This window comes from Suncus etruscus, chromosome 9, assembly GCF_024139225.1.
Source record: "Suncus etruscus isolate mSunEtr1 chromosome 9, mSunEtr1.pri.cur, whole genome shotgun sequence".
NCBI lineage: Eukaryota > Metazoa > Chordata > Mammalia > Eulipotyphla > Soricidae > Suncus > Suncus etruscus.
The window spans coordinates 23,158,217-23,184,515 of NC_064856.1; the positions used below are offsets into that span (position 1 = coordinate 23,158,217).

At 36.6% G+C, this 26,299-nt stretch overlaps 1 protein-coding gene across 1 annotated transcript in view; it reads right to left on the reverse strand.

The window, feature by feature from the left end:
- PTPRT (protein tyrosine phosphatase receptor type T) overlaps positions 1 to 26,299 on the reverse strand; it is a 935,630-nt gene that overhangs the window by 137,267 nt on the left and 772,064 nt on the right. The window contains exon 14 of the mRNA XM_049779129.1: positions 19,822 to 19,970. Within this exon, the coding sequence (XP_049635086.1) occupies positions 19,822 to 19,970 (149 nt within the window). The remainder of the gene's footprint in view (positions 1 to 19,821; positions 19,971 to 26,299) is intronic.

Sequence of the window (26,299 nt, forward strand, 5' to 3'; positions counted from 1 at the left end):
TGATGAATGCAGATATTAGTTAATTTATAATTTAAAAACTTAAACAAATAAACATTTTCATACATGTTACTTGTGATACATGCAAAGTGGGACTAGAACATAGAAAAAGGGCCAATTTGAACTGCAAATTGGGAAGTTTCCAAAAAAGTGAGAGCTACCCATAGAACTGAAGGAGGAATAGAGAGCTAAATAGTAAGAGAGGAAGAGTGCACTGGGAAGAGGTAGAATTGTAGAAGCATTGGGTATTAAAAAATACTTAGCTTTTTCAAATAACAAAAATAAGTTATTATGACTGGACTCTTTTGACTAATTAGAGATAATACCAAAGATGCAGATATAAAGCAGATCCTTTTGAGCTTTATTAGCATTAGTTATGTTTAACTTCACTCTAAAGGGAATAAGATGCAGTGACAGGCTTTTAGTTGGGCTGAGGCATGATGAAATTTGCATTTCTGAACTGCAGAACAGGCTAGGTAATTTGCTATTTTATAAGTAAAGCATAATAATTACATTAAATTATTAGGTAAACCTCTGCTGATAAATCAATTTTAAAAAAGAGTGATGGGATGTAAAAGGGGTAATCAATCGGAGGGACCAGATTTGCAAGAGTATGTATTGGTTTAGTCACAGCTGGCAGAAGCCTTTGTGAAAGACCACATGGGTCTTCATGGTAGCAGTAGCAGAAGTGACTGAGTTTTGGATCACTGTCACTTTCGGAGCCTCTGTCATATTTGTAGATCATAGGGAATTTCATCTAACTTGGATCAAAGACCCTGAAGATGAAAGTGACCTTGAATACGAAAGTGATTTTCTCCTTGGAAAACTGAACTGATCCAATGAGACATTAACTGAATTAAGGAGACTCATTTAAAAAAATCAAACATGTCCAAAAAATTTCTAAACATTAAACTATTAAAATATTGACTGACATGGACTGTTATAAAATGTTAACTGAAGAAAATATGGAACTGAGATATAACTAATACATCTGGACTTTAAAAAATAGTAGTAAGAATGGAAAGCTACATAATATCTTATTTTCCCCTGCTATTCTTTACAAAGAATTGATCATACTTGTATAGGGTGGAGAGACAAGAGGGGAAACTTGAGAAACTAGTAGAAGGATGATAAAAATGGAGATGGGTGTGGAGTTGGAACACTATTTACCTATGACCCTATTATTAACAATATTGTAAATCATGATATTTAAATAAAAATTTTTTAAAAAGTCACCTAAAATATATAAAAATAGTTAACGATGGTAATTAGGGTGCAGCAACTTAATTGTGTAAACAGTATATGTATGTGTATGAGTAAGGATGTTTGCATAAGTAATGTTTCCATTTGATCTATTTTCTGCCGTCATTTTCTTAGAATCTGATATATGCAAACAAGATTTTAAAGTGTCTTATTAAATCCCAGTCTAATGTATTATCCTCATAGCTATTGGAATGGTCTTTCTAAGACTGAATTCAAGATTGCTTTACTTCTTAAAAACCTGTGCTAGCTCCATGCTAGAAAATATAATAAATTCAAAACGTTTTAGTTCTCACATTCCTTTAAAACATAGTCCTTAATTACATTTCCGAGTTAATTTCCAAACACAACTCCATGGAACTAGTACTATAAACCTTTCAGAAAACAAGTTCAAGGAAGGACTTCTGTGAAAAAGGACAATGTCAACATGCTTTCAAGGAGGATCAGAATATTGAATAGAGATACAGTTAACTTCATTCAACTTCCCAAACAAGTTTTTGAAAAAAGTAAACTTCGTTGATGCCTTTTGGACTTTGAAAAACCGTTTTTGGGGAATGCATTTGCACTCATAAGATTAAAAAAAAAAACTCTTCAGGGCCGAAGAGATATCATGGAGCTAGGGTGTTTGCCTTGCATGCAAAAAAATGGTGGTTCGAATCCCGGCATCACATATGGTCTCCTGAGCTTTCCAGGAGCGATTTCTGAGCGTAGTAGAACCAGGAGTAACTCCTGAGCGCTGCCGGGTGTGACCCGAAAACCAAAATCAACCAAACAAACAAAAATAAACCTCTTCAGAGGTTCAGACAACCATCATAGATTCTGCAGAAACATGTACTAGTGATGAAAGAGTTATGAAGCAAAGCAGAAATGAGAGATTTGGAAAATATTTCTATACTTTCTTGATTCCCTATCCACGTAGGTATAGCTATTTTAGCTTGTATAGTATATCTGTATACCTTTGTGATAGTCTATGTGCATTCTCTTTTTTTAAAACAGTATAGCAGTTTGTGTAGATTATTACTGTGGTTAAATGTCCTTTATCACTCTGAAATGTGAAGAACTGGCCTTATGATTGCCTCTACTAATGAGGCAATGCAACAAAAATTATAATGAATTTAATAATAATGAATATAATGTATGAAACAGTTTTAAAGAGGACTTTATGGGGGCCAGAGAGATAGCATGAAGGTAGGGTGTTTGCCTTGCATGCAGAAGGACAGTGGTTCGAATTCTGGCATCCCATATGGTCCCCTGAGCCTGCCAGGAGCGATTTCTGAGTGTAGAACCAGGAGTAACCCCTGAGCGCTGCCGGTGTGACCCAACCCCCCCCTCAAATAAATAAATAAAAAAATAAAGAGGACTTTACTTCCTCCTGGCTTTATTGGAACACTTACCTCAGGAAAGACACTTATCATGAAAGAATCATGAGTCTGCCACAATAAGAAGCCTTAGAAGTTTAAAAAAAAAGAGCCATGTCACATGACTCAGATAGTTAGTCATTTAATTTAAAAGGATCATCTGTGCAAAGAAAAATTATTGAGGCATTCCAATCTAGAAGAAGCCACCTGAATAAGAACCAAGGCCCCAGACATGTGACCTCTAGAGAGCTGTCCCATTTTTAGATATTCATGTAATTCTAGTTGGGACTATGCATTTTGGGGCCCTCCTAAGCAATATTCTTGGGGCTTAGAGGTAACTTTACTAATACTTGGCCAACAGAAGCAGGTTAGGTAATGTGGTGCTGCTCAGATCTAGCAATGCTTAGGGACCTCCAGAGCTATAACTAGTGGTACACAATGGTCCATAAAATGCCAGGGATGGAACTGACCCTCACACATGCAAGTTATATTCTTCAGTGATTCCAGCCTTCATGTCTTTATATTTTCAAGCAGAAAAATAAATCTCTATGTGTCAAACTATTGACCCATGGACAAAACACAACCATTGTTTCATGGTATTTAGTATTGACATCATGTATTATAACAAAAAGAGAGGGAGAAAGGAAATAAAGATCTTTCTCCTTTGTTTCCTGTACAAAATATGACAACTCACCCTTTGAAAGTAGCTCCTCCATAACGTTTTCCTTGTAGTGTTGAAGCAAACAAAGAAATCTTTTTTTGTTTTTGTTTTTGTTTTTGGGCAACACCAGGTGATGCTGAGGGATTATTCCTGGCTATGCGCCCAGAAATCGCTTCTGGCTTGAGGGATTATATGGGACGCTGGCGATCCAATCCAGTTCCATCCTGGGTGAGCAGTGTGCAAGGCAAATGCTCTACAGCTGTGCTATCACTTCGCCCCCTCCCCTTACTTCACTTCTTGAAGGTTTTCTAGCAAATCATTTAGGCTGCTTCTCCAGTAAATAAATATAATTCAAACCAATATCCTTTAGTTTTAGCTAAAAAGTAAACTTCACAAATAAAAGAAATACGTTAGTTCTGAAAACAACATCTCTAGAAAATTCAGATCACTATGACTATGCATATTGGTTCCATATAACAGTTTTTAGTTATCTGCCATAACCTCTATAATTCATTGCATGTATTTGCAGGTACTTGGTAAGGCTTCTTTTGGTCAACAGAAACTTCCAATCTGCTTTTATTTATGCTTCTAATATTATTTCACTTCTCTTGATACTTGTTATGACAGAGTCAGGGAATATCCCATCTCAGTGTTCAAGACTGTGAAGATCAGGAACTATAATTTATTCTCATAACTACACAAATGATTGTATCATAGCCACAGACCATCCAATGACCAACTACTTGAGACTACGTTGAGCTAAAGATCACAATTTAGCAAATTCTTGTACATTTTCCTTCAGGGTTGTAAAATAAGGAATTGATGGCATGGATGAAAAAAATTACTCCTCAGGAATATGAATTCCCTTCAGTGTTGGGGAAATTAGGGATTGATGGCATGGATATGAAAAATACTAAAGTCTGGATATAAATTGTCTGACAAAGAAAAATATTGATTTTTGAGTCTAAGCTCAATTCTAGATGCAGCAAAGAGGAAAACAGTATGTGGTGTCAACTGTTCCATGATTTCATACTTTTTTATTCTGGCAGTATGTAGGATTGATATTACTGAGTTCCATCTGTCTTTCCTAAGTACCAATTCATATATCCATTCAACCCAGTAAGAGCTTTGGGTATATCTATTCTCTGCCACACACTGTGCTATATGATAGAGATACAGAAGTGATCGATATATAAATGGTCCATATTTCCTGGAGTTTGCCAACTGTCAGAGGGTTAGACATTAAACAAAAATGCTTGCAAAATGGGTCCAATTTTGGATCATCCAGGCAAGAAGAGTTTTGGACAGCAAGTAATGAATGACTATAGCTTTCCTGGACAAAGGTGTCAGAAAAAAAGAAATTTATGAACTGAGATCTAAAGAAGCCCATCCCACGAAAAATGCATTTATAGTTAATGTTCTAAATAAGAAATTGGAAAACATTTCTGCACAAAGGACCAGAGAATAAATATTTTGGGCTTTGTGAGATAATAATGTCTGAGGCAATTATTCTACTTACAGAAGCAAAAATAGATATTTATAAATGTATGTGTATATAAGCAATTTATATATGCATATAAACCAATTTACAATATATTACAAATATATTACAAAAACATTTTGTTAAGTAAGTATACAATGGGCTGGACTTACTCTTTGGGTTATTATTTGCCCCACTATGCAATGGTATAGAGTCTTAGACAAAGTCCCTGGGGGAAAAAAGGATAGAAAGAATAAGTACTGAGAGAAGGTAGTATGCAGGGTATGGGACTGTTACTCCCTGAAATCCTGGAAGAAGTGGGAAAGGCATGATGTGTAAGGTCAGGAAGGATTGGTTTTTGTGGTGTATAGTTTAGAAACAGGAGCAAAAGAATTTTATTAAGCTGTGGAGAGATGAAGCAACATCTTTGGATTTGCTTCACTAGTTTTAGAAGGAAAAGAACTACAGAATGACACAGATAGATGTAAGGTATTATTTAGGGCCTGTGGACTATATTGAGTTAAGGAATAATGGTGACGTATACAAGGGCAGATATAGAATGTAGAGGAGTTCAGGATATATTGAAAATGGAGAATAATCAAAACTTGGTGTTGAATTGGATGTGGAGCATAAAATAAAGGAACATCAAGATTAATTTATATTGTAACTGAATATATCATTTTTATTACATCTAACACATCTCTTGTTTTAATGACAAGAAATTAAAATTTTATTTTCATTCCCAGCCTCTATATAATTAGACAGTCAATTCACATGGTACATGAGGTAAAAAGTAAATTACATAAAGAGAGATGACTCACATGACTAATGATTCAGGTCAACCTCCCCTTTATGCCGATGCCATTATCCTTGGTTTCTACACATATTTCTCCTATATTATTCAAGATTTGTGTTGCATGTGTTCCCTTTCCCATCATAGGATTTTGAGAACAGAACTTCTTTTTTTTTTTTTCATTTTGTTTGAGGGAGAACTTGTTGGGACCATACATGGAAGAGCCTGGTGGGAAGTTGGCTGTTTCCAGCTCAGTGATAGGGGATTTCAGGGGAGCTATGTGGTAAAAAAAGGACTGAAAAAGGATCGGTTACAGGCAAGACACATGCCCCTGTACTGTTTTTCCAGATTCAGAACTTCTTTTCCTTCTTTGTATTACCAACACTTATCATCACTTATTAATTCTGTTCTTGGCACTCTAATATTTTCTTTTACTACTTAAAGTTTTACTTTTCCATATTTCTCTTTTATTAACTTGCTGAGTAACAACAGGTGATATAATTCATCTTGATGAACTCCAGTTTCCTTATTCATGGGAAGGTCTTCAACTACCTTGTAAATATAAATTTGTATATACTTTGTAAATAGATGTATCACATACTTATATTCCAGGCCAGATCCTTCTGCTGAGCTACAAGCTCAAGATCCAATTGCCAACATGATATCTCATTAATCATGCAATAGCACAGAAAACTTAGATTATCCAGATATAAAATTACCCTTTTCCAGTGTTCACTATCTCATTTAATGTCATCATCCTGTGCGTAATGTAAGTATACACAGGAAAGAAAAGATTTTTGAATATGCCCTGGGATGCTCCAATGGCTCAGAATGAGAGACAAAATCAGTCTAGAAGCAAGAAAATAAATGACTATCTGGGATGGAGAAAATTCAAAAAAGTATAACTGAAGCAAGGTGTTTCAAGGACAAGCTGATGATAGAGAAATTATAGAAACTCAAATTCAAATCAAGGTTTGGCATGTTAGTATTTGTATGCTCTTGGACAAGTTACTTAAATTCTCTGAGCTTCAATTTCCCTAATCTGCTTCATGAAGTTGTTAAAAATGCAATGAGATGATGCATGTAAAGTACTTTGTCAAGTAATTACACACAAATCTATTAAATGAAATTATTATCTATGTTTTCAATTTACCAAGGCTGTAGCTTTGAGCTGAAGGGAATAAATAATGGTCTTAAAGTTCAGTGTATTCTGCTACCTAGCAACTATATATTTACATTTTCAACATAACTTCTTTATTCTTGGTTATGTTACCAAGCACTTTCAAAGAGTTCTGCTGTATATGAGGTCCACCTGCAAGGTGCAGTGAGCAATTCCATTTTTTTTCTCAAGATGTACTGGCTGAGAATAGCATGTCAAAAGCAACTTTAGTTTTGTAGGTCTACTCTAAAAAAGAAGGAATGGCTGGGTGAGCTAATAAAAAGTTCTCTAACTGAAAAAATGTGCCCCTATTTTACAGATTTAGAAAGATAAGTCTCTACAATCAGAGACTATGAGGCTAGATTTAAAAAAGTACAAGGGGAGAAGGGGAAAAAACCATACAAGGGCATCTAATGATGGGATCAACTCTAAGAACAAGTAGGTTGCCCTTCTTAAAGTGTGAATTTTTTTTTGTTTTTTTTTTTTGTTTTTTAATTTTTATTATTTAAGCACTGTGATTTACAAAGTTATTCACAATTAAGATTTAGACATACTATGTTTCAGCACCAATTTCACCACCACTGTCAACCTCCCTCTGTCAATGTTCCCAGAGACCATCCCATAACAACACTCACCACTTCAGTCTGCCATGTGAATAAACATCTTTTTAAGTTTGGTGGTTAAAGTTTGGATCTCATGATTTTATTGTTGTGGACTCCATGGATTGAATATTTAGTTCTGTCCTTTTTTTTTTTTGTTTTTTTTTGTTTGTTTTTGCTTTCTTCTATTTCTTTTATTTAGTGGGGAGGGATAACCATGGTTTACAAACTTTGGTTAGTAGGATTTTATGTATGAACCAAACCCAGCTTTCTGCTTTCCTCCACCCAGTGTCTTTCTTTTTTTTTTTTTTTTTTTTTTTTTTTTTTGTGTGTGTGTGAATTTGAGTCAGTGATAAATCTAAGTTCTTTCACAGACAGGTTTTAGTTTCTGTTCCAGTAGTATCTCAGACCATGTAATTTCAACATAGAGCATCGTTAACTCCAAACCCACAAAGTCCCTATACCTGCAATTCATTCACCTGGAACAATCTTCTTTTACCTCTGTCAGATCAAAATCTATTTCCTTATGTAGTATTGCTTAAATTAGGCAGAATCAATCACTTGCTGAGACTTTGATAAGTGCTCCTGGGGAACTCTACATGCTTTTTTCTCTACCACTTATCATATTTATTGAAATGAATCCACTTATAGTCCTCTTCTTGGAGGACAGTAATATCCTTGAAGGCAGAGACCATGTCTTATTTTTACAATCCTTACATGGTTTATCCTCTAACTGGCTTTCCATGAATATTTAAAGGAACATTTCAGTTACTCCTATAACTAGGATATGAAAAGTATGACTCAATTTGTAAAAGCTATATTTGCACAGAAATTCAATTGGGGTGGTCTTCAGAAATACCAGAAGCAAATCATTACTGGCCATAGTTTATTCCTCTAAAAGACTATGAGACAAGGAGTAGAGTGAGATCCCCTATTCTAGTTTTAGTTCTGCTATTGACTCAATGAATAATTTCCTCAAAATCTCTTAGGTTTTAATTCTTTATCTTTAAGTTGATGATGTTTGATCAGATAGTGGTTAAAATACTTTTTAGTTTTGATGGTTTATGATGCTTCTTTTTTACTCTATTATTTGTTGATACCTGTTTTAACAAGAAATGTCTTCTGGGGCCGGGCGGTGGCGCTAAAGGTAAGGTGTCTGCCTTGCCAGCGCTAGCCTAGGACGGACCGCGGTTCGATCCCCCGGTGTCCCATATGGTCCCCCAAGCCAGGAGCGACTTCTGAGCGCATAGCCAGGAGAGTAACCCCTGAGCGTCAAACGGGTGTGGCCCAAAAACCAAAAAAAAAAAAAAAAAAAAAAGAAATGTCTTCTTAGTGTTTTGATGAGAAAATTATCTACTTTCTTGAGGCCATTTGAATTTTCAGTTTACATTTACAAGGAATAAACAATTTTACCCAAATTTGGATTGTTCGGAACTTAATAATAAGTGCTTCTTTCAATCTATCAGCCAAGTAGATGATTATAAACTCTTCAATAAGCCCTGTAAAATATTCAATAAAACTGAAGGTGGTAGTCTATAACATTCAATTATTCTAAATTTGATATAATCCTGGAGGAAATAGAAACATAACTGTCCCTGCAAATAGAATTTTGTGATTTAAAAAATTCCTCTTTATAAGGCTCTGTTGAGATCTTGGTTTCATTCTATGACTGGTTTCATTCTATGACTCATGATCTATCTTCCTTTTAGATTTCTACTCTTTTCTATCTGACTCTTAGTTTCTTTGTTGTTCATCAATTAACAAAAGGAGAGAAAATGTCAGAAATAGTTGAGAAGGGATGCCTGTTTTTGTGGACACTACAACAGTCTACAGAACTTAATAGCCTCTATGTGGCAAATTTCTCTTGGTGCATGTACTCTGTGAAATGAAGGGGTTAGAGCCATTCTTATCTATTGTATTTCTACTTAATTGTGTCACATAAGTCTTTTACTTTAAGTCAGTAATTCTTAAACATGAATCACAAAGGAGGCTTGTTGAAAACAAGGGATTGTTTGGCCCTAACACTAGATTAAAGATTTCTTATATATAGTCTGGGAATCAAGACTTTGCTTCCAACAAGACATTGTGTCATTTTGGGGATCATAGCTCAGTAATAGAATGTTCACCTACATGTGTTCTGTCTCTGACACTACAAAAACATACAAAAATCCCACTGATTTGAGTAAGTGACTCAATGTTGAAATTTGAAAAGGGAATATTAACATCTCTCAGAAAATAGTTTAGTAGAATGATCTTTGTTGAGGGATGAGGGCTGCCAACTGGGAGTTTTAGTTTCAGCTCTGCTATTTAAAGCTATGAAGATTTAGGCAAAGTTCTTTCTGTAGTTTCTCAACTCCAAATCTCAACCCATTACATTAATTAGAAAATTTAACAATTATAAAGCTTTCACTTGAGCATGGACATATAATTTATGCTTAATAAAATGTGAAATCACAAATATTAATAATAAAAGAACAATTTAGGGGCTGGAGGGATAGTGCAGCAGTAAGGCCTTTGCCTTGCACTTGGCCTATCTAAGACAGACCTGGATTGATCCCTGGTGTCCCATATGGTCCCCCTAGCCAGGAGCAATTTCTGAGCTCAGAAGTAACTCCTGAGCATCACCGGGTGTGGCCCAAAAGCCAAAAAAAAATGTAATTGACCCCCAACTGTAAAAAGGATCAAGCTAATTGATTGACACAAACAGAAATACAAAATATCTTGTATGCTGGAATGACAGCTAAATGTAGACAGAAGACATATATAAAACAAATAAATATAAAAGATAAAATGTAAACTTTCTGAATGTAGCCTCCAAATCCTGAGTTGAATGAGACATCCCAACCTAGAAGCCAGAAACAGTAGTTTAGGCAGGTATATAATAGCTATTTGGAGGTTAACCCAACTTGAAAAGCATCTTCTAAATCTGATTTTGGAGTACAGATTTAAGGCAATGACAGCACTCTGAACATTCAGTCACTCAATCCCATGTAGACAGTCATATTCATTTTGAAACCATATACTCATAGACATGGACAATGGAAGAAGAGGATCCATCAACATTCTCAGCAGATGGGAAAACAGAAATGTATCCCAAAGAAGGCTTTAAGCAAGGCCCTTCAGGACATGCTTTTAGCTGATGTCCAGTTGTTGATGGAGGGAGTAGGGATTGAATGAAGAGAAACACTGATTTTATTAAGCTCTATGACACCAGAGGGCAGGCAGAGGCTAGGATATGGTTGTCTAGTAATACATCCTTATCTGCAAAAGCAGGAAAAATGAATGATGTTATAGAGAACAGATTTAAGCTTAAAGAAAAATTAGTTAACTATGAGAAGTATTAGAGCCACATAATAGCTGAAAGCTCTATCTTAGTTTGCATTCTAGTTCTCTCCATTGATTAATTTATACTTATTTTCAAACATATGCCCAATGAGAATCATATAGGCCAGGGAGATGAGCAATGGTTAGGGTACGCTCTATAGTCCAGCAGTTACAGAGGGACCATGCATCCATACTTGAGTTTCAGTTTTTACTTCACTGGCAACAAGAAACACTAAAGGGTTTTAAGCAAGAAGAAAGGTCAAGTTGAGGTATTTTAAAGATGAGACAGCAGAAATGCATTTAATTTCATTGAGCAGAGAATTTTCATTTAGGACTTCAAGAAAGCAATTCTTACATAGTTGTACTATTTTGAGATGAGAGGATAAGTGAACAGCCCCTAGCAAAATACTGCTCAGAGAAACTACAAAGCAAAGGGAAATCTTACTAGAAATCTTTATATTGTTTAACATCAGACCCATAGTTTCCCCAATTTTCCTAGCAAACCACTTTTTCCAGTTAGTTCACCATACTCTACAAAGGGTTAGGATCATTCCTAAGGAGTATGTCATAAAACAGTTATTTCCTACTACTTTTTATAAGTTATGATCTGTCTCCCTCACTTAAATTGTTTAAATTTTAAAATAGTTCCTAAAAACAGCAGGCTAAAATTTGTCTTTTCTCTACACCACTTCTACTAAACTATCATTGGGGGTTTGGAGAATTTATCAAGCATAGAAATTCCCTGATTTGCCCACAGAAAGGCCCTTTTTATGTGGCCTGTAGGTTGAAGGATAGGAAGAGATTCAGATCTCACCTTTGTTAGCAGTAGTAGATACCATCTGAGATAATGTGAGCCACATAAAGGTGCATTTTTGATCACCTTGAGTTGTAAACTTAGAAGAACTGTGGCTCTATCTCTAGGCTTCTACTGTAGCCTTTGTTGGGCAGTGGCAAGACTCTCATAGTTGGATCATCCTTCTCACACCCTCACCTCCTCTCTGTAGGAGACTCACCACTCTTTCTCTGTACTGCCTTTTCCTATCTCTTCTCTCTTCCCTTTCTTCCTTTCCTCCATCTCTCTCTCTCACTCTCACACTTTTTTATCCATCTCTCTCTGCTCCTCCAGGACTTGATCAATCTCAAATGTCTTGGATGGGTCATTTTATCTATAGTTTTACTTTCTTAAAAACTACTGCTGAGAATTTTATCACAGATTTGCCTGTAGGCATACATTGGTAGCTACCCTCATAATGGAGGAGTTTCAAGAATCGACATGAACAAAACAAAGCAAAACAAAAAAAACCAAGAGGAGACATCCATTTGAGCAGACAAGACCAATGACCTTGATTTATTTTCTCTTTTTCACCTACTTTTGTGATGAAAAGTAAACTAATTATTAAAGGAAATACAGAAATATTTGCTTGTAAAAGTAGAACATCTGGTTTGGGGTCTAGACCTACATTCATTCCATCTCACATGTGATTTGAGTAAATCCTTTTCAGATCCCACAATATCCTTTTCCTTAGCTATAACATGCAGTTTGAGAGTGAATATGCCAGATTTACTTAGTTCGGGTGAGGGTGGTTTCAGATACCCTAATTGAACATATGTAAGAATTTGATTGGGTGAATGCAATACTGCCTGGTCTGTGGACTCTAGAAGCTGCAACTGTGACTGTTACTTCTGCTCACATAAAGTCAGTTCAAAGTCTGGGTGACCACTGGAAGAGGATGATGCTCTTGTGCTCTTTCCCAGCCATCATTGACCTCATTTGATCTAAATGGTGAAAGGTGGCACTATAATGTCTCAGGGGAGGAAAAAAAACAGGTTGGAACTCGGAGGCAGATAACCCATTTACACTCTATGTTTAAGATATTGGGCTTATTTACTTTAGTTGTCTGAGACTACATTTCTGCATTGACAAGTGTAGAATAGTATATGTGAAGACTAAGATCAAGTGCATACTAAGTGGCAATAAAGGTTACCTGGATATTTATGACTTTGCTACCAGAAAGCTTAAGGTCAAATTGAAGTCTTCAGATTGCCAGCCTGATAATTTATGTTGTATATTATATATTCTATACTTATATTTAATATCATCTGATTTGGACATTTTCATTAGTTTTCCTTATCATGATTTTCTATCCCAGTGCTTAATGTATTATATAAGCACCATTAGTAGACATTTATTTACTAAAGTACTGTTCATCTTAGGAAGACAGCACTTAAACTAACTTATAGTAGTCAAATGTGTTCTTCTAATGACTGTGAAAATGCTGGTGTGATGTGGTTATTCTAACCTTCAGTTTCCTCATCTGTATAATGGAATTATAATAAATGTACTGTCTTATGGTATAGGAGTAAACATCTAGAACTCAAATGTTTTAAAAAGGACTTTTATAAATGTAAATGGTAAGAAATATAGGAATGATTTATATTTGTAAAACATCTTATTTTGTAATTTTTTTATGCACCTGGATTAAAGACCTTGATATCAGACTAAAAACCATAAGGTATATAGAACAACACATAGGTAAAACACTCCATAACATTGAGACTAAGGCATCTGCAAGAAGGAAACAGCTCTCTCCAAACAAGTGGAAGCAGAGATAAACAGATTGGACTACATTTAGCTGAGAAGCTTCTGCACCTCATAGGAAATAATGTCTAGGTTATAAAAGCCACCCACAGAATCGGAGAAATTATTCACCCAATACCCATCAGACAAGGGGATGATCTAGCTAAGATCTATTTAAGATAGGCATTGTACTGACTGAACAAGAAAAAACATCTAATCCCATCAAAAAATGGGGAGAAGAAATGAACAAACACTTCCTCAAAGAAGAAATACAAATGGCCAAAAGGCACATGAAAAAATGTTCCACATCACTAATCATCAGGGAGATGCAAATCAAAACAACAATGCGGTACCATCTCACACCACAGAGACTGGCACACATCACAAAGAACATGAACAATCCGTGCTGGAGTTGATGTGGGGAGAATGTAACTCTCATTCACTGCTGGTGGGAATGCCATCTAATCCAGCCTTTATGGAAAAAAATATGGAGATTCCTCAAAAAACTGGAAATTGAGCTCCTATATGATCCAGCTATATCACTCCTATGGATATACCCTAGGAACACAAAAACACAATACAAAAATCCCTTCCTCACACCTCTGCTCATTGCAACACTATTTAAAATAGCCAGTATCTGGAAACAACCAAGATGCCCTTCAACAGATGAATGGTACATATACACAATGAAATATGCAGCTGTCAGGAGAGCTCATAGGAGTCATAACTTTTCCTATACATGGATGGATATGGAAACTGTTATCTGAGTAAAATAAGCCAGAGGAAGAGAGACACACACAGAATAGTCTCACTCATCTATGGGTTTTAAGAAAAATAAAAGACATTATTATAATAATGCCCAGAGATGAGGGCCAGAAGGACCAACTCACAATTTAAAGCTCACCACAATTAGTGGTGAGTGCAGTTAGAGAAATAACTACACCGACAACTATCGTGACAATGTTAATGAGTGAGAGAAGTAGCATGCTTGTCTCAAATACAGGCAGGGAGTCGTAGAGGAGGGAGATGGAGGCATTGGTGGTGGGAATGTTGGTGGGAGGAATAGTGGTGAGGGGTGTTCTTTATATGACTGAGACCAAACTACAATCATTTTTGCAATTATGGTGCTTAAATAAAGATATTATTAAATTATCCTCCAATTGTTCAAGCCTCATAACACAAGGTAGAAATGTGTCAAGTACAAATATAAATGGTCATTGTACCTCACTTCCTCTGTGGCCTCAATCCTGCTGGCTTCCATAAAACTTTGATGACAATACTGACAGCCTTGGGATTGCCTCCATCCCAAGATATAGAATAAGTCTGGGGTGGCGACACAAATATGAAAAGAAAAGGGGGAAGAGAAGAATTAACTAACGGTAACCAATGGACAAGTGAATGTCAAATGCCATCAGGTAGAGAAGATGACCAAGCCCAGTATCCTAGGAATTCAGTAGGATCAGTTTGAAAACATTTGGTTTTGAACTGAAAGGGTATAAGGAGAAGATGACACTAACAGGAAAATGTATAAATAAGAAGATTTAAGGGTTAGTACAAAAAGAAAGTCTATAGAAGAAAGACAATAGTCTATAGAAGAAAAACAATCCTAGTAGCAAAACCAAAACTAAACAAAAAGCAAACAACAGCAACAACACATCCTCAAAAATAAAATAACTTTCAAATACACTAATGGCACTAAGATCAAAATTAGATTACATAATAAAAGGCAGCTTTTCTGAAAACCAAGCTGCAGATTATTTGTCCTTGAAATGTGATGTCCTTTCAAGATTGACAAATTTCTCCAAAGCTTCATCACCTTTGAGTCACAGAGGTCACAGTTCCTATACGAAATCGGCAGACTTAATTGAATGGATGTTGCAAAACTTAACAGTCCCTTGAAATAGAAAACCTTAGAAAATAAACGTGCCTAGAGAGACATAGAACTTAAATTAGGCAAGGGCCCACCTGTTCAATAATAAAATAATTGCTCAGGGCTTGTTCGTCTGTAGTTTTTTTCTAATGTGACATCTATTCTTGTGTGCTGCCTCTTTCAATGCTTTCTTAACATTTGGAAATAATCTCAAAGTCTCCTCGAGACGCTGATGCAGAAACCAAGCAGTTACTTCTCTAATGCGTTGAAAATAGATTCAATTTTACATACATCAGGGTGATTGGAGAAGCAATTTCTACATCTCTAGTGTAAGCATTACTTACATTTTTCCCCTTAAATCTCATCCCCATGGTTCCTCAGGGCATTTTAAAAGGTGCCTTATGCATTCTGGGGCAATCAAAAGAATCCCCAGAGAATGTTGCAATTGAGTGTGGAGCCAGAGGACACCAGATACATTGAGAAAAGGCTAAAAATTTCATTGACTAAACAGCTGAAATATTATTATTTCTTAATAATTAAGTATGTTAATGCCACCCAAACATATTCTGTCTTTTTAAAAGAAATTTAATTAACATGAATGTGTAAGCATATGCATATATCTGTGATACATGACATGAATATATGTATTTTATATATAAATCATAATGAAAGACTCTGAACTTCAAAGCATCTTATTAGGTTTTATTGGATATACTTACTTTTCCTCCCTGGTTCATTAATCTTCCTGAGGCTTGGGTACTTCTATCCTATTCAGAATATAACTTTTGGTATCTTTGAGCAAAGGTCATGATTTTTTTCCTCAGAAACCCAAACAATTAGTGTCACCCAGGTTTTTTCTTTTGGAATCAGTTTCTTTCTTTTTATTTCTTTTTTTTTTTTTTGTCACACCCAATTGTGCTCAGGGCTTATTTCTGGCTCTGCAGCTAGGAATCACTCCTGTGGAACTCAGGGAACCACATAAATTTGTTGGGGATCAAGCCCAGGTCAGTCATATGTGAGACAAGTACCTTTTCATTGTTTCATCTCTCCAGCCCATCACTTGTGTCATCAGAATGCATAAGTCTAAACACCTACAACTTTAGAATTCCAGTGATTTAGATTTTCAATGATAATCCCTGACTATAAGATTTTAACATTTGAAGTTATGAAGCTAGTGTGCTAATATAGCAAGTAGAATGCTTTACTTGCACATAGTAGACTGGGTTAATTCCCAGTATCTCATATGGGCTTCCTGATTTCCTGTTTGAGGATGCAGAGGAAGACCCCGGCAAACTTAATCCCAGCAATGTAGGCTGTTCCTGTCCACAAGGGTGGTTGGTACTGACTCATGCCATGAGTTTATAAAGGTCCTCAGCATTCCTCCATATTTGGCTTCCTGGTTTCCTGCTTGAGGCTGCAGAGGAAGACCCCAGGGCACTTAATCTTAGCACAGTAGGCTGTCCCTGCCTACAAAGCATGGTGCCTGAGGAGCTCATCTTATAGCCAATGAACTCCACCATTACAAGTAGAAAAAACCTGGGGCCAGCGCAGTAATGCAAGTGGTAAGGTGTCTGCTTTGCCTGTGCCAGCCTAGGATGGACCACAGTTCGATCCCCTGGCATCCCATATGGTCCCCAAAGCCACGAGCGATTTCTGAGAGCCACGAGCGATTTCTGAGAGCCACGAGCGATTTCTGAGTATATAACCAGGAGTAACCAGGAGCATCAACAGAAGTGCCCCCCCCAAAAAAAACATAAGACAAACAGAAAAAAACACACACTACAATTGAGACAATGGTGAAACAATGCAGGCCAATTCCACGCATAGAGAGTGAAGATGGCAGCTCTGGTGATCCAAGAAGAGCCAATCACCTCATTAGCCTCTCAGATAAGGAGTTTAGAGAAGAAATATGGAGGATGTTCATAGAACTCAAAGAAAGCATAGACTGAGTTGAACAGAACAAAAAGAAGAATCAAGAGGATATAAAGATAGAAATCAGAAAACTCCAAACTGAAATAACAGTAGATGAATTGAAACCTCAATGGAAAGCCTCTCCAACAGAGTAACAGCAGTTGAGGACAGAATCAGTGAGCTGGAAGATAAGATGCATAACAACTTCATACAACAGAAGATATTGGAAAAGAGCTTTAAACCAGAATCTCATATGGTCCCCTAAGTTCTGCCAGAAGTAATTCCTGAGTGTAGAGCCAGGAGTAGCCCTTAATATTATTGAGTATGTCCCTTAAGCAAACATATTAACAAATAAAATGTTTTTATAAGATAGCTTTTATTGAAAAAAGTTTTGTGCACCAGAGGTTGGCTTATACAAGGGAGGTTTTCAGGTGGTTGCTACTTTTTTTTTAATTGCTTAAAATACCATATAATACTTTTTTGGGAGCAAAAATCTATCATTTACCAAAAGTAATTCATTGCAATGAAATTCTTGATTTTATATATTTTCTTTTTTTTTTGGTATTTTTTTCAAACAATATTTACTTTTTATTTTATTATTCCTATAAAATATTTTTATAATTATCTTTATTTAAACACCATGATTACAAACATGATTATAGTTGTATGATTACACTTTGCTACTTTTCCAGAAAGTTCCCTCAGATAGTCTTGACTAGTACACCCACGATAGGTCAAAATCTGGGCACTTGTCACAAGTTTATACAACCAGAGGCTTGGAGAACTAGGTTGAACCTTTCTTTAAGAACAAATTAAGTCAACTCTGCCATTTTTATGCCTCTCCTGATCCTTGGTTCTCTCTCCTTTTTTTCCTGGTCTCTAAGAAATTCTAAACCTAAGAGTTTCCCTAGAATTGAGAATGGAAGAAGGGCTAACTGTCTTGTTAAGTGTCAAACTTGCTGACAAATAGAAGTTAAATATTTTCTCATCAAATCTGGTCAATGTCATCAGATTGACTTGATCAACCATAAGAAATTAGTATTGTTATCAGAGGGCAAAATGTGATGATATGATGCAAATTTAATTCATCTGATGCAAAAAAGGCAACAGAACGTTGTCCATTGTATCTTTACCAAAATATTTTACCTGCATATAATTACAATAAAAATAAGAAAAAATCTAGTTGTGGAATATTCTGAGAAAACTGACTTAGACATTTGAAAGATGTCACTATATTGAAAATATAAATAAAGGTGAAAGTTCGCTGTAGATAAACATTATAAAGATACATGATGACAAAATAAAATATGGGAACTTTGATTTATTCTGGATTAATGATGATCATAATTGTAATGATGAAGATTATAGCAACAATACTAAAGGATAGTTTATTGCCATGGGATAATTTCAACTCCAGACTAGAATATCAGTTATCACTGAAACCAAGCTACATTTCTTGGGTAAAATAACTTCACTGCAGCTACTCTGAAGAGTTGCCCTACTTCTCAAACACATGCTGGATTATCTGGGAGCTGGCATATCTTGAAGTTTGCAACTTCCAAATAGATAAGAAAATATTTTGTAAGTAAAATAGTTTTAAAATGTAAAACAAATACATAATAAAAAGGATAAGGGAAGTGCAAGTATAGCAGAACATGAACGATCGGTGAATCCAACAATAATATATATGAATACTCCTTTTACTTTATTTCTCACCATTTTAAAGGTTTAAAACAAATCTCTAACCTAAGGTAAAGAACATCTATATTTTAAAACACTATCACCTCCCTCCAGGTTCTGTATCCTTAATCAAGGTGCTTATAAAATTTTGAGTGACTTATAAGATCCATATTTCTGGGTCACGCTTGTCCCCACTCCTCAAGATATTTTGGCTGAGTAGATGATCGGAGTCCTTTTATATGTGTGCATTTTGAAAAACTTCTTGTTGGGCTCAATAACTGCACTGGAAATTAGTAATCTTAGTGCTGCAATGTCATCAGATTGTGGATCCTTCACGAATTAACTGGCAATGGTCTGGGACAGGTAGCCAGAAACACTAAGACTTAAATGCATTATCATAAAATGTTATTTGCATAATGTAAAGAAAGTTTGTCTGTACTCCTATTCCTTTTAGATTTCCTGCATTCCCCATTTCTATTAAATCCATAGAAATAACACTTTACAGAAAGGTAACAGAAAAAGTCAGCTCCCTTTAGTCTAATGGCCAAAATATAATTATATGTTAACAGGTCTGAGCTTATGAATAAACCTCAAAGCTGAATCTCTTTTATTAGATAGTATTCCTTTAATAAGTCTACATAAGGACTATGGTGTTCTTGGCCCTCTTAGTGCCATAACTTGGAATAAACACCACTCGACTTGGAGCTGTGACTTCCAAGTCTGATTAAGTTATTTATTGACTATGGAACACTGGAGAAACCACTTTGCTGAATCTCACTTCCCTTCTATATAAAAACCAAAATAACCCATGCCTCCCATACTCTATATCTACATGACTTCTTTTAATGTCAGAACCATAAAGTTCTCATTTTTTAAATCATGATTAGTTTTAGCCTGTTTCTATGTCTACAAGCAACTATAATGATGACCTGAATCAAATCCAACTGCTTTGGGAAGTAAATGCTCAGATTCTTTTTTGAGAAATGAGCAGCCCAAATCATTTCCAGCTAGACCATTCATTCATCCAGTGAAGCTGAAACATTATTCAACTTTCTCAGAAAAAAGTCCAGATCTCAAAACAGGACCACGTCAGAAATACTAGAATTGAGCTATACATAAATGTCCTTTTCCCCATAATTGGCCCAACTTACTGAATCCATTCACATCCTGAGAGCTAGAGGAGAAGCCTTCATCATTGCGGTTGGCACTGAGCTTGGTGGAAGGCTTGTCAGCTGAGGCCACTGGCCCCATCTCTCTCTGTGCTCCACTCTGGGTCTCCTTCTGCTTCTTGGCCAGCTTCCTTTGGGACATGTGCAAGAGGAAAAAAAATCACAGTCAGATGGTGCCAGTCGCTTTGGGAAAAGCAGATGGATGTCTTTCTTCATCTAACCTCCTCAGTCACAACTCCTGGTCAAATCTTAGAAATTGAGTCAAGGATGTTGAGTCCAGTGTTAAGGTGGATTAAGACTAAGTTTTAATTATTTTCACTTACTCAGGAATATTAGGCTTATCTTGCAGCATCGCCAATAATGGGCATGTTCTTTACTTGAATTTGAATAGAAATTAATAAAACATGAATAATTTGTTTCTTCCTCTTTACAAGAGGGAGAGAAGACCTATTTCTCTTTGTATAGATCCAACTGAATTTCAGAGTCTGGTCTTCTCAGTGAAATTCTAATGAAATTCTCCCTCAGACAATGGGTAGACTTGAGTTTGGGGCCAATGGTGAGAATAGATTGTATTTAGTCTTTTTTATTTATTTATTTATTTATTTATTTATTTATTTATTTGCCATATCTGGCAGTGTTCAAGGGATACTCCTGGTTCTGCACTCAAGAGTATACTCCTGACAATGCTCAGGGTATCATATGGGATGCCAGAGACTGAACATGGCTCAGTCATGTGTAAGGCAAGTACCCCATTAATGGTACTATCACTCTGACCCCTTAGTCTTGTCCCTTAAAAGGAGAAAAGTTAGAGATGAACTTGGGCATAGTAATATTTCCATAAAGTAGCATCCTAAAAACAGATGAAAAATAATGATAATCACCACAAAATATAGCAGTAATGCACAGCAGCAGTGCTTAAATGATGGGGTAAATAAAAAATCATTGGTAGAGCTGAAAAAATGTACACAAAGGCACAGGCACATGGAATTAAGAACAAATTAGGACCTGTACATGATCAATACTCAAAGGTGATTTTGAGACCATTCTTAATCAATTAAAACCAACAAGTTAGGATCGAGGAAGACTTAAGTTAATGAGACCTTTGCTCCCTGTTGACTTTTTGACTAGGACAAGTACCTTAACCTCTTTAAGTTCTGAGTTCTTTCTTCATATAATACAGCAAATATCAAAACCAAAACATACAACAAAACAATAAACCAAAACTCAGAACTGACCTCACAGGGTAGAGAGGATTAAATAAGGTAACATATAAAGTCCCTGGGTATGGTTCTTGGGACACAGTGGTCATTCAACATGATAGCATTAGTGTTTTCATTATCTCACCACCACTATCTAAATTCCCTCCAATATCACAACTGTGAAATATGACGGTGATATCAGGTGATGGCAATTTTAATACCTCTAGATAACCCTAGATTTAAAAGTATCTTAGAGGTGTTCTTCTAGGCTCAAGTCCAGCTTGATAACATGATAGATCCCACCCTTACCTGGGTCCCTGATCTAGGTATATATAGCACTAAAGAATGACAGCACACTTAAATGTGGGAGGTTTGAGAGGAGTTGTATAAAAGATACTTATACACAAAGATGTAAAAATAATGAAGAGGAGAGGTGTAAGGGAACCCAAGGCAAAATACAATTCAAAAATACAAAACAATATAATACAATGCAAAATACAATTCTCAACTCTCATCTATGAGTTGAACGGACAAATAAAGGAAGCAGGAACCCCACAGAGAGAGAGAGTTACAGGGGTTGGGGATCCAACTGAAACAGAGGCAACAGTCTTCCCTTATGGGTCCCTGTTAATTCTGGATGATCATGCAGAGGACACACAGTATAGCACAAATGCCTTCACTATTTCCACCCCTCTCCATGGAATGACTCTCTCTTTAGCTGAACCCTTCTGGATGCCAAAGATATGGGTCTGCCTCTAAAATAGGGTGCGGGGTAGAAATACTTGATTACTGACTTTGATTCTGAAAATCCACAGCAGAAGAAAACGTTTATTTCCCTCTCTTTGGCTACACTGTGAAAATAAATGCAATTCCAAATACATTTTTTTCTTGTTTTAAATTCTTTTTCCCAATTAATCTGAATGCCTTGGGACTAGAGATGCCCCCCCCTCTCTCTCTGTGTGTGTGTGTGTGTGTGTAGATTACTTATGCAAGGGGTACACTAACACACTATTAAAATTAGTACTGGCATATGGAAACATTAGAAATGACGCATTAGAACAGCTGAGATTTTTCTCACTATCCATGGCCAATCAGGTAGGGGCCAGAGGGAATGCTGAGCAAATGAAAAATGAGCAATTCTGTTACATATGACATTTTGAGATTTTACTCTTCATTTATTATAAAAAATGTTTAAAAATGTATATGTGACCTTCTTAGTCATAAATTTGAAAAGATATACAGCAGTCTAGACACTTCGCTTCTATCTGAGCTCTGTTCACATTGCTCCGGCAGGAAATGAAAGAAAATATGATCAGAGAGTTAACTATAAAGCTATAATTGAGTATATATTAGATTATCTGATATTTCCTTGGGGGAAAACTCTCAGCCAATTTCATTTCACTCAGGGTAAAATAATATTAAGAGGAATGTCTTGGGCACAAATCATTGATTTTCAAAGAATGATAGTAATACAAAAAAGGGTCTCACTGTGTCAATAAAAATGGCATTTAATAGAAAGAAATGTTTGGATAGATCTGAACACCTGGATAAAAAATAACATTCAGATATTAAAAATTAGAAAATTAGACAGCTGAGTTGTCAAAGTTTAGATATTTGACATCAATACATGATGCATGGCTGACCCAACATATCTATAATGATGATGATGATACTATGTAATCATTTATAAATGCATAGACAGGAATTTAGCAACAGAAAATTAGAAAAAGTAAAGTGGAAAGAAGTAAGGGAAAAGTACATATTTGGGAACCACCCTTCTAATAGAATCTAAAATTTAAGCGTTGGGGTCGGAGCAGTGATGCTAGAGGTCTTGCAAGCAAGCGCTAGACTAGGATGGACCGAGGTTCAATCCTTTGGAGTCCCATATGGTCCTCCCAAGCCAGGAGCGATTTCTGAGCACATAGTCAGGAGTAGCACCTGAGCATCAATGGGTGTGGCCCCCCAAAAATAAAATAAAATTTAAGCATTGAAAACACTAGTAGCCAGAGATGTGACTTTGTGGAAGAACACTTGACATGCATACATGAGACTACACACACACACACACACACACACACACACACACACACACACAAAGATTTCTCTATTTTAATGTGCCTATGCAAAAGGAACAATGACTCTACTGGTGCATATGGGGAGTAAAAAAACAGGCTAAACAATCCCCATAACTTTGTTTCTAACATGAACTCAGAAACCAAGAGAAACTTATCTACTAGAATTTTCTGCTGAACAGATCCAAAAGATCTTCTTACTTCTTACCTACACCTATGAACACAGATTTTCCCACAGCCTTACTAGCCCACTTCTCCATTGAGGAAAGTCCACACATACCATTCCCCCCACAATACCATACCTCAATCCTTTCCTGTCCTTTATGAAGCCCCAATTTTCTCTGTGGGCCACATTCTCCTCATCCTCCAAGGCTTAGGAACCCCTAACCCATCTAAGCAGACTTGTGGGTTCCTCTTCTTTGCTCATGAATGAGCCTTGGGGAGAAAAAGACCATTGTGTCAAACACCATACATGACCCTGACCTTCACAGAACACAAAAACTAGTGGTAGAGACAAGCACTCACTGATAAAACAGACATAGAGACAAAGTAGTCCAGGCAATGAAAGTTTAAAAAAATTTCATGGCACAATGAGAGTGCTAGTTAAAACTGTAAAAGACCAGGGAATGCTCACTACTATATCAGCTAGGCCTCTATGGACCAGAATTGCAGCAAGTTAGCTCTCTCACCCTCAAGAACCTCTTGGGACAAGAGGCTCTTGACTTTTTGTACCTAGTCAGTTTCTGGCCAGGTGCCTGGCACATACCCAGTGCTCAATAAATGTGTTGTACAAATTTACATTGAAAAGTCTATGACTTGAAGTGCAGAAAAGATTGGCATTACTTAGACTGCAAATTATATCCACTTTAAACGAGGATACTTAGAAGGAAAGAGGACAAAAAAGCCTGCAGGAAATGAGTTTGTGACTGGGAATATTTGTGCTTATGAATGAATATTTTGAGGATAACAGCTTAGCATTTCCTTCCTGCAGTTGCACAGAGCTCTTGAGATGTTTGAAGAATTATGCAAAGTTCCTGAATGGACTCCCCCTCAGAACCCACAATATTCAAAGCTATCTAAAATAATTTGGGGGTGGGGAAATACAAAATAACATCACAGGTTGTGCAGGCTAGACTCATTACTTATAAACTCCTCAGAGTTTTCAAGTCTCAAGAAAGTGGGACTTTCAAAATTGTGATTCTTTTTTTCTCTAGTTAGAATAACTAGAAAGATTCTTGCTAATGAGGTGGCATAATCTCACCAGCAGGGGGTACCAGAAGCTGGTTCAAAATGAGCAGGCAGACACTGATCTCTTCTGCATGTTTGAAGCTGCAGTGATTGATTTTATTTTCACAGAAAATGAAAGTGCCCTGCTTCATGAGGATGGGGAAACTGGTTAGTGGGGATAGCCTTGGGTCCCCTTTCTTTGAAGGAATCATACTGAAGTTCTCCAATTTATGCTCATTACCCGAGGGAGGGCAGAATTAGAACCTGGTGCCTTCATACAAATTGATAGTGCTAGTAACGCAGACCAGGGTCTCTTTGGAAAAGGTCAAATTCCTGGGGCTGGTGAGGTGGCGCTAGAGGTAAGGTGTCTGCCTTGCAAGCGCTAGCCAAGGAAGGACCGTGGTTCTATCCCCTGGCGTCCCATATGGTCCCCCCAAGCCAGGGGCAATTTCTGAGTGCTTAGCCAGGAGTAACCCCTGAGCATCAAACGGGTGTGACCTGAAAAAAAAAAAAAAGAAAAGGTCAAATTCCTGAATCACCTTTCTTAGATTCTCTTCCCTGTTTACTTTTTCTACACACTTAAATGCTTCTCTCTTCTTGGTCTGCTTCATCTACAAAGGAAACATCTTTATGTTCAAATTTGTGGTAAAGCTATTTAATGAGTCCCTGCTTTGTATCATGACTTGTCAAGGGGAGGATTCCAAGTTGTAAAAATCCAGACATATGTTAGTCCTATTAAAAGCATTTGGAAATAATGAGCTCCCCATAACCAAGGGAGCTCAAATAGATATTTGGAAATTCCTGAAAAGGAGAATCCAGCAACTGAGTTCTGTAAACATCACAAATTTGTTGTGGCTGGGAAGATGTGCCATAGAACATTATGGCAGCATCCTGGGATTTCAGGGTTTTTTTTTTTCCCCTGGGTATGAAGAGTCATGACAAACCTTTTTGGGAGTCATTTCTCAGGATACTTTCCTTCCCCCCAAACTTTCCTCTAATAGACATTCTGCAGGGAACCATGAAGATTGGAACTCTGAAATCAGAGTACTATTCCAACCCATAGGATGAGGAGCTCAGCCAAGGCTATGGAGGTGAAAGGGTAGAAACCAGAGTTCCTAAATCTTGGTTTGTACCTGGCAGCTTAGGATATCTGTCCCAGCATTCTTCCACCTATTTTAAGGGTAAAATTAGAAATACAAATTCAACCTATAGTATATTTTATTCTAGTACATTGTAGTATCATGCCCCCCATGACTATAATTGAAGCAGAGGCTGGACTATAAAGTATATTAGAGTCAACTATATAAACTAGATAAATGTGGATAGAGTTTAAAGAACACCCACTTTCTTTTATATCAGGAGACATAAATGGAATAACAGTTAACATACAGGTTTTTAGTGCCAGACATTCTGGCATCAAAATCTGGCTCTCTTAGTTGTGTGAATTCTTGCAAATTACACATCCCTCAGTTTCCTCCTGTCTGCAGAATGCAGGTGACAGTAGCACCCCCTGAAGGTAGCAGTAAAGACTGAATGCAAATGTCTTAGTCAAAGCATTGTTCCACTGCATGGCACACAACAAGCACTCTAGAAATACTCACTGGTATTATAATCTTTTACATTCAGAAAACAGACGTTCATTTAAATGGCCTCATTATTTATTAAATATGAATCCTCTAAAGAAGATGCCCCACAGAAGGGTTTTCTTTTTCCTCTGAAAACATTCTTTGATGAATTCGAGAGCTATGCTTCTCAAATTTGGCTGCACAACTCATTTGGGAAGCATTAGAAAATTTCTAATATGATTCTACCATAATTGGCCTGGAGTATAGCAACAGCATCTGGGTTTTCTGAAGTGCTCTGGATTATTATAATGTGCTCCCCCACGTTTGGGCACTGCTGATATAGAATACTGGTTTTCCAAGTATTGTCTCTGGCCAAGCAGAATTAATATCACCTGGG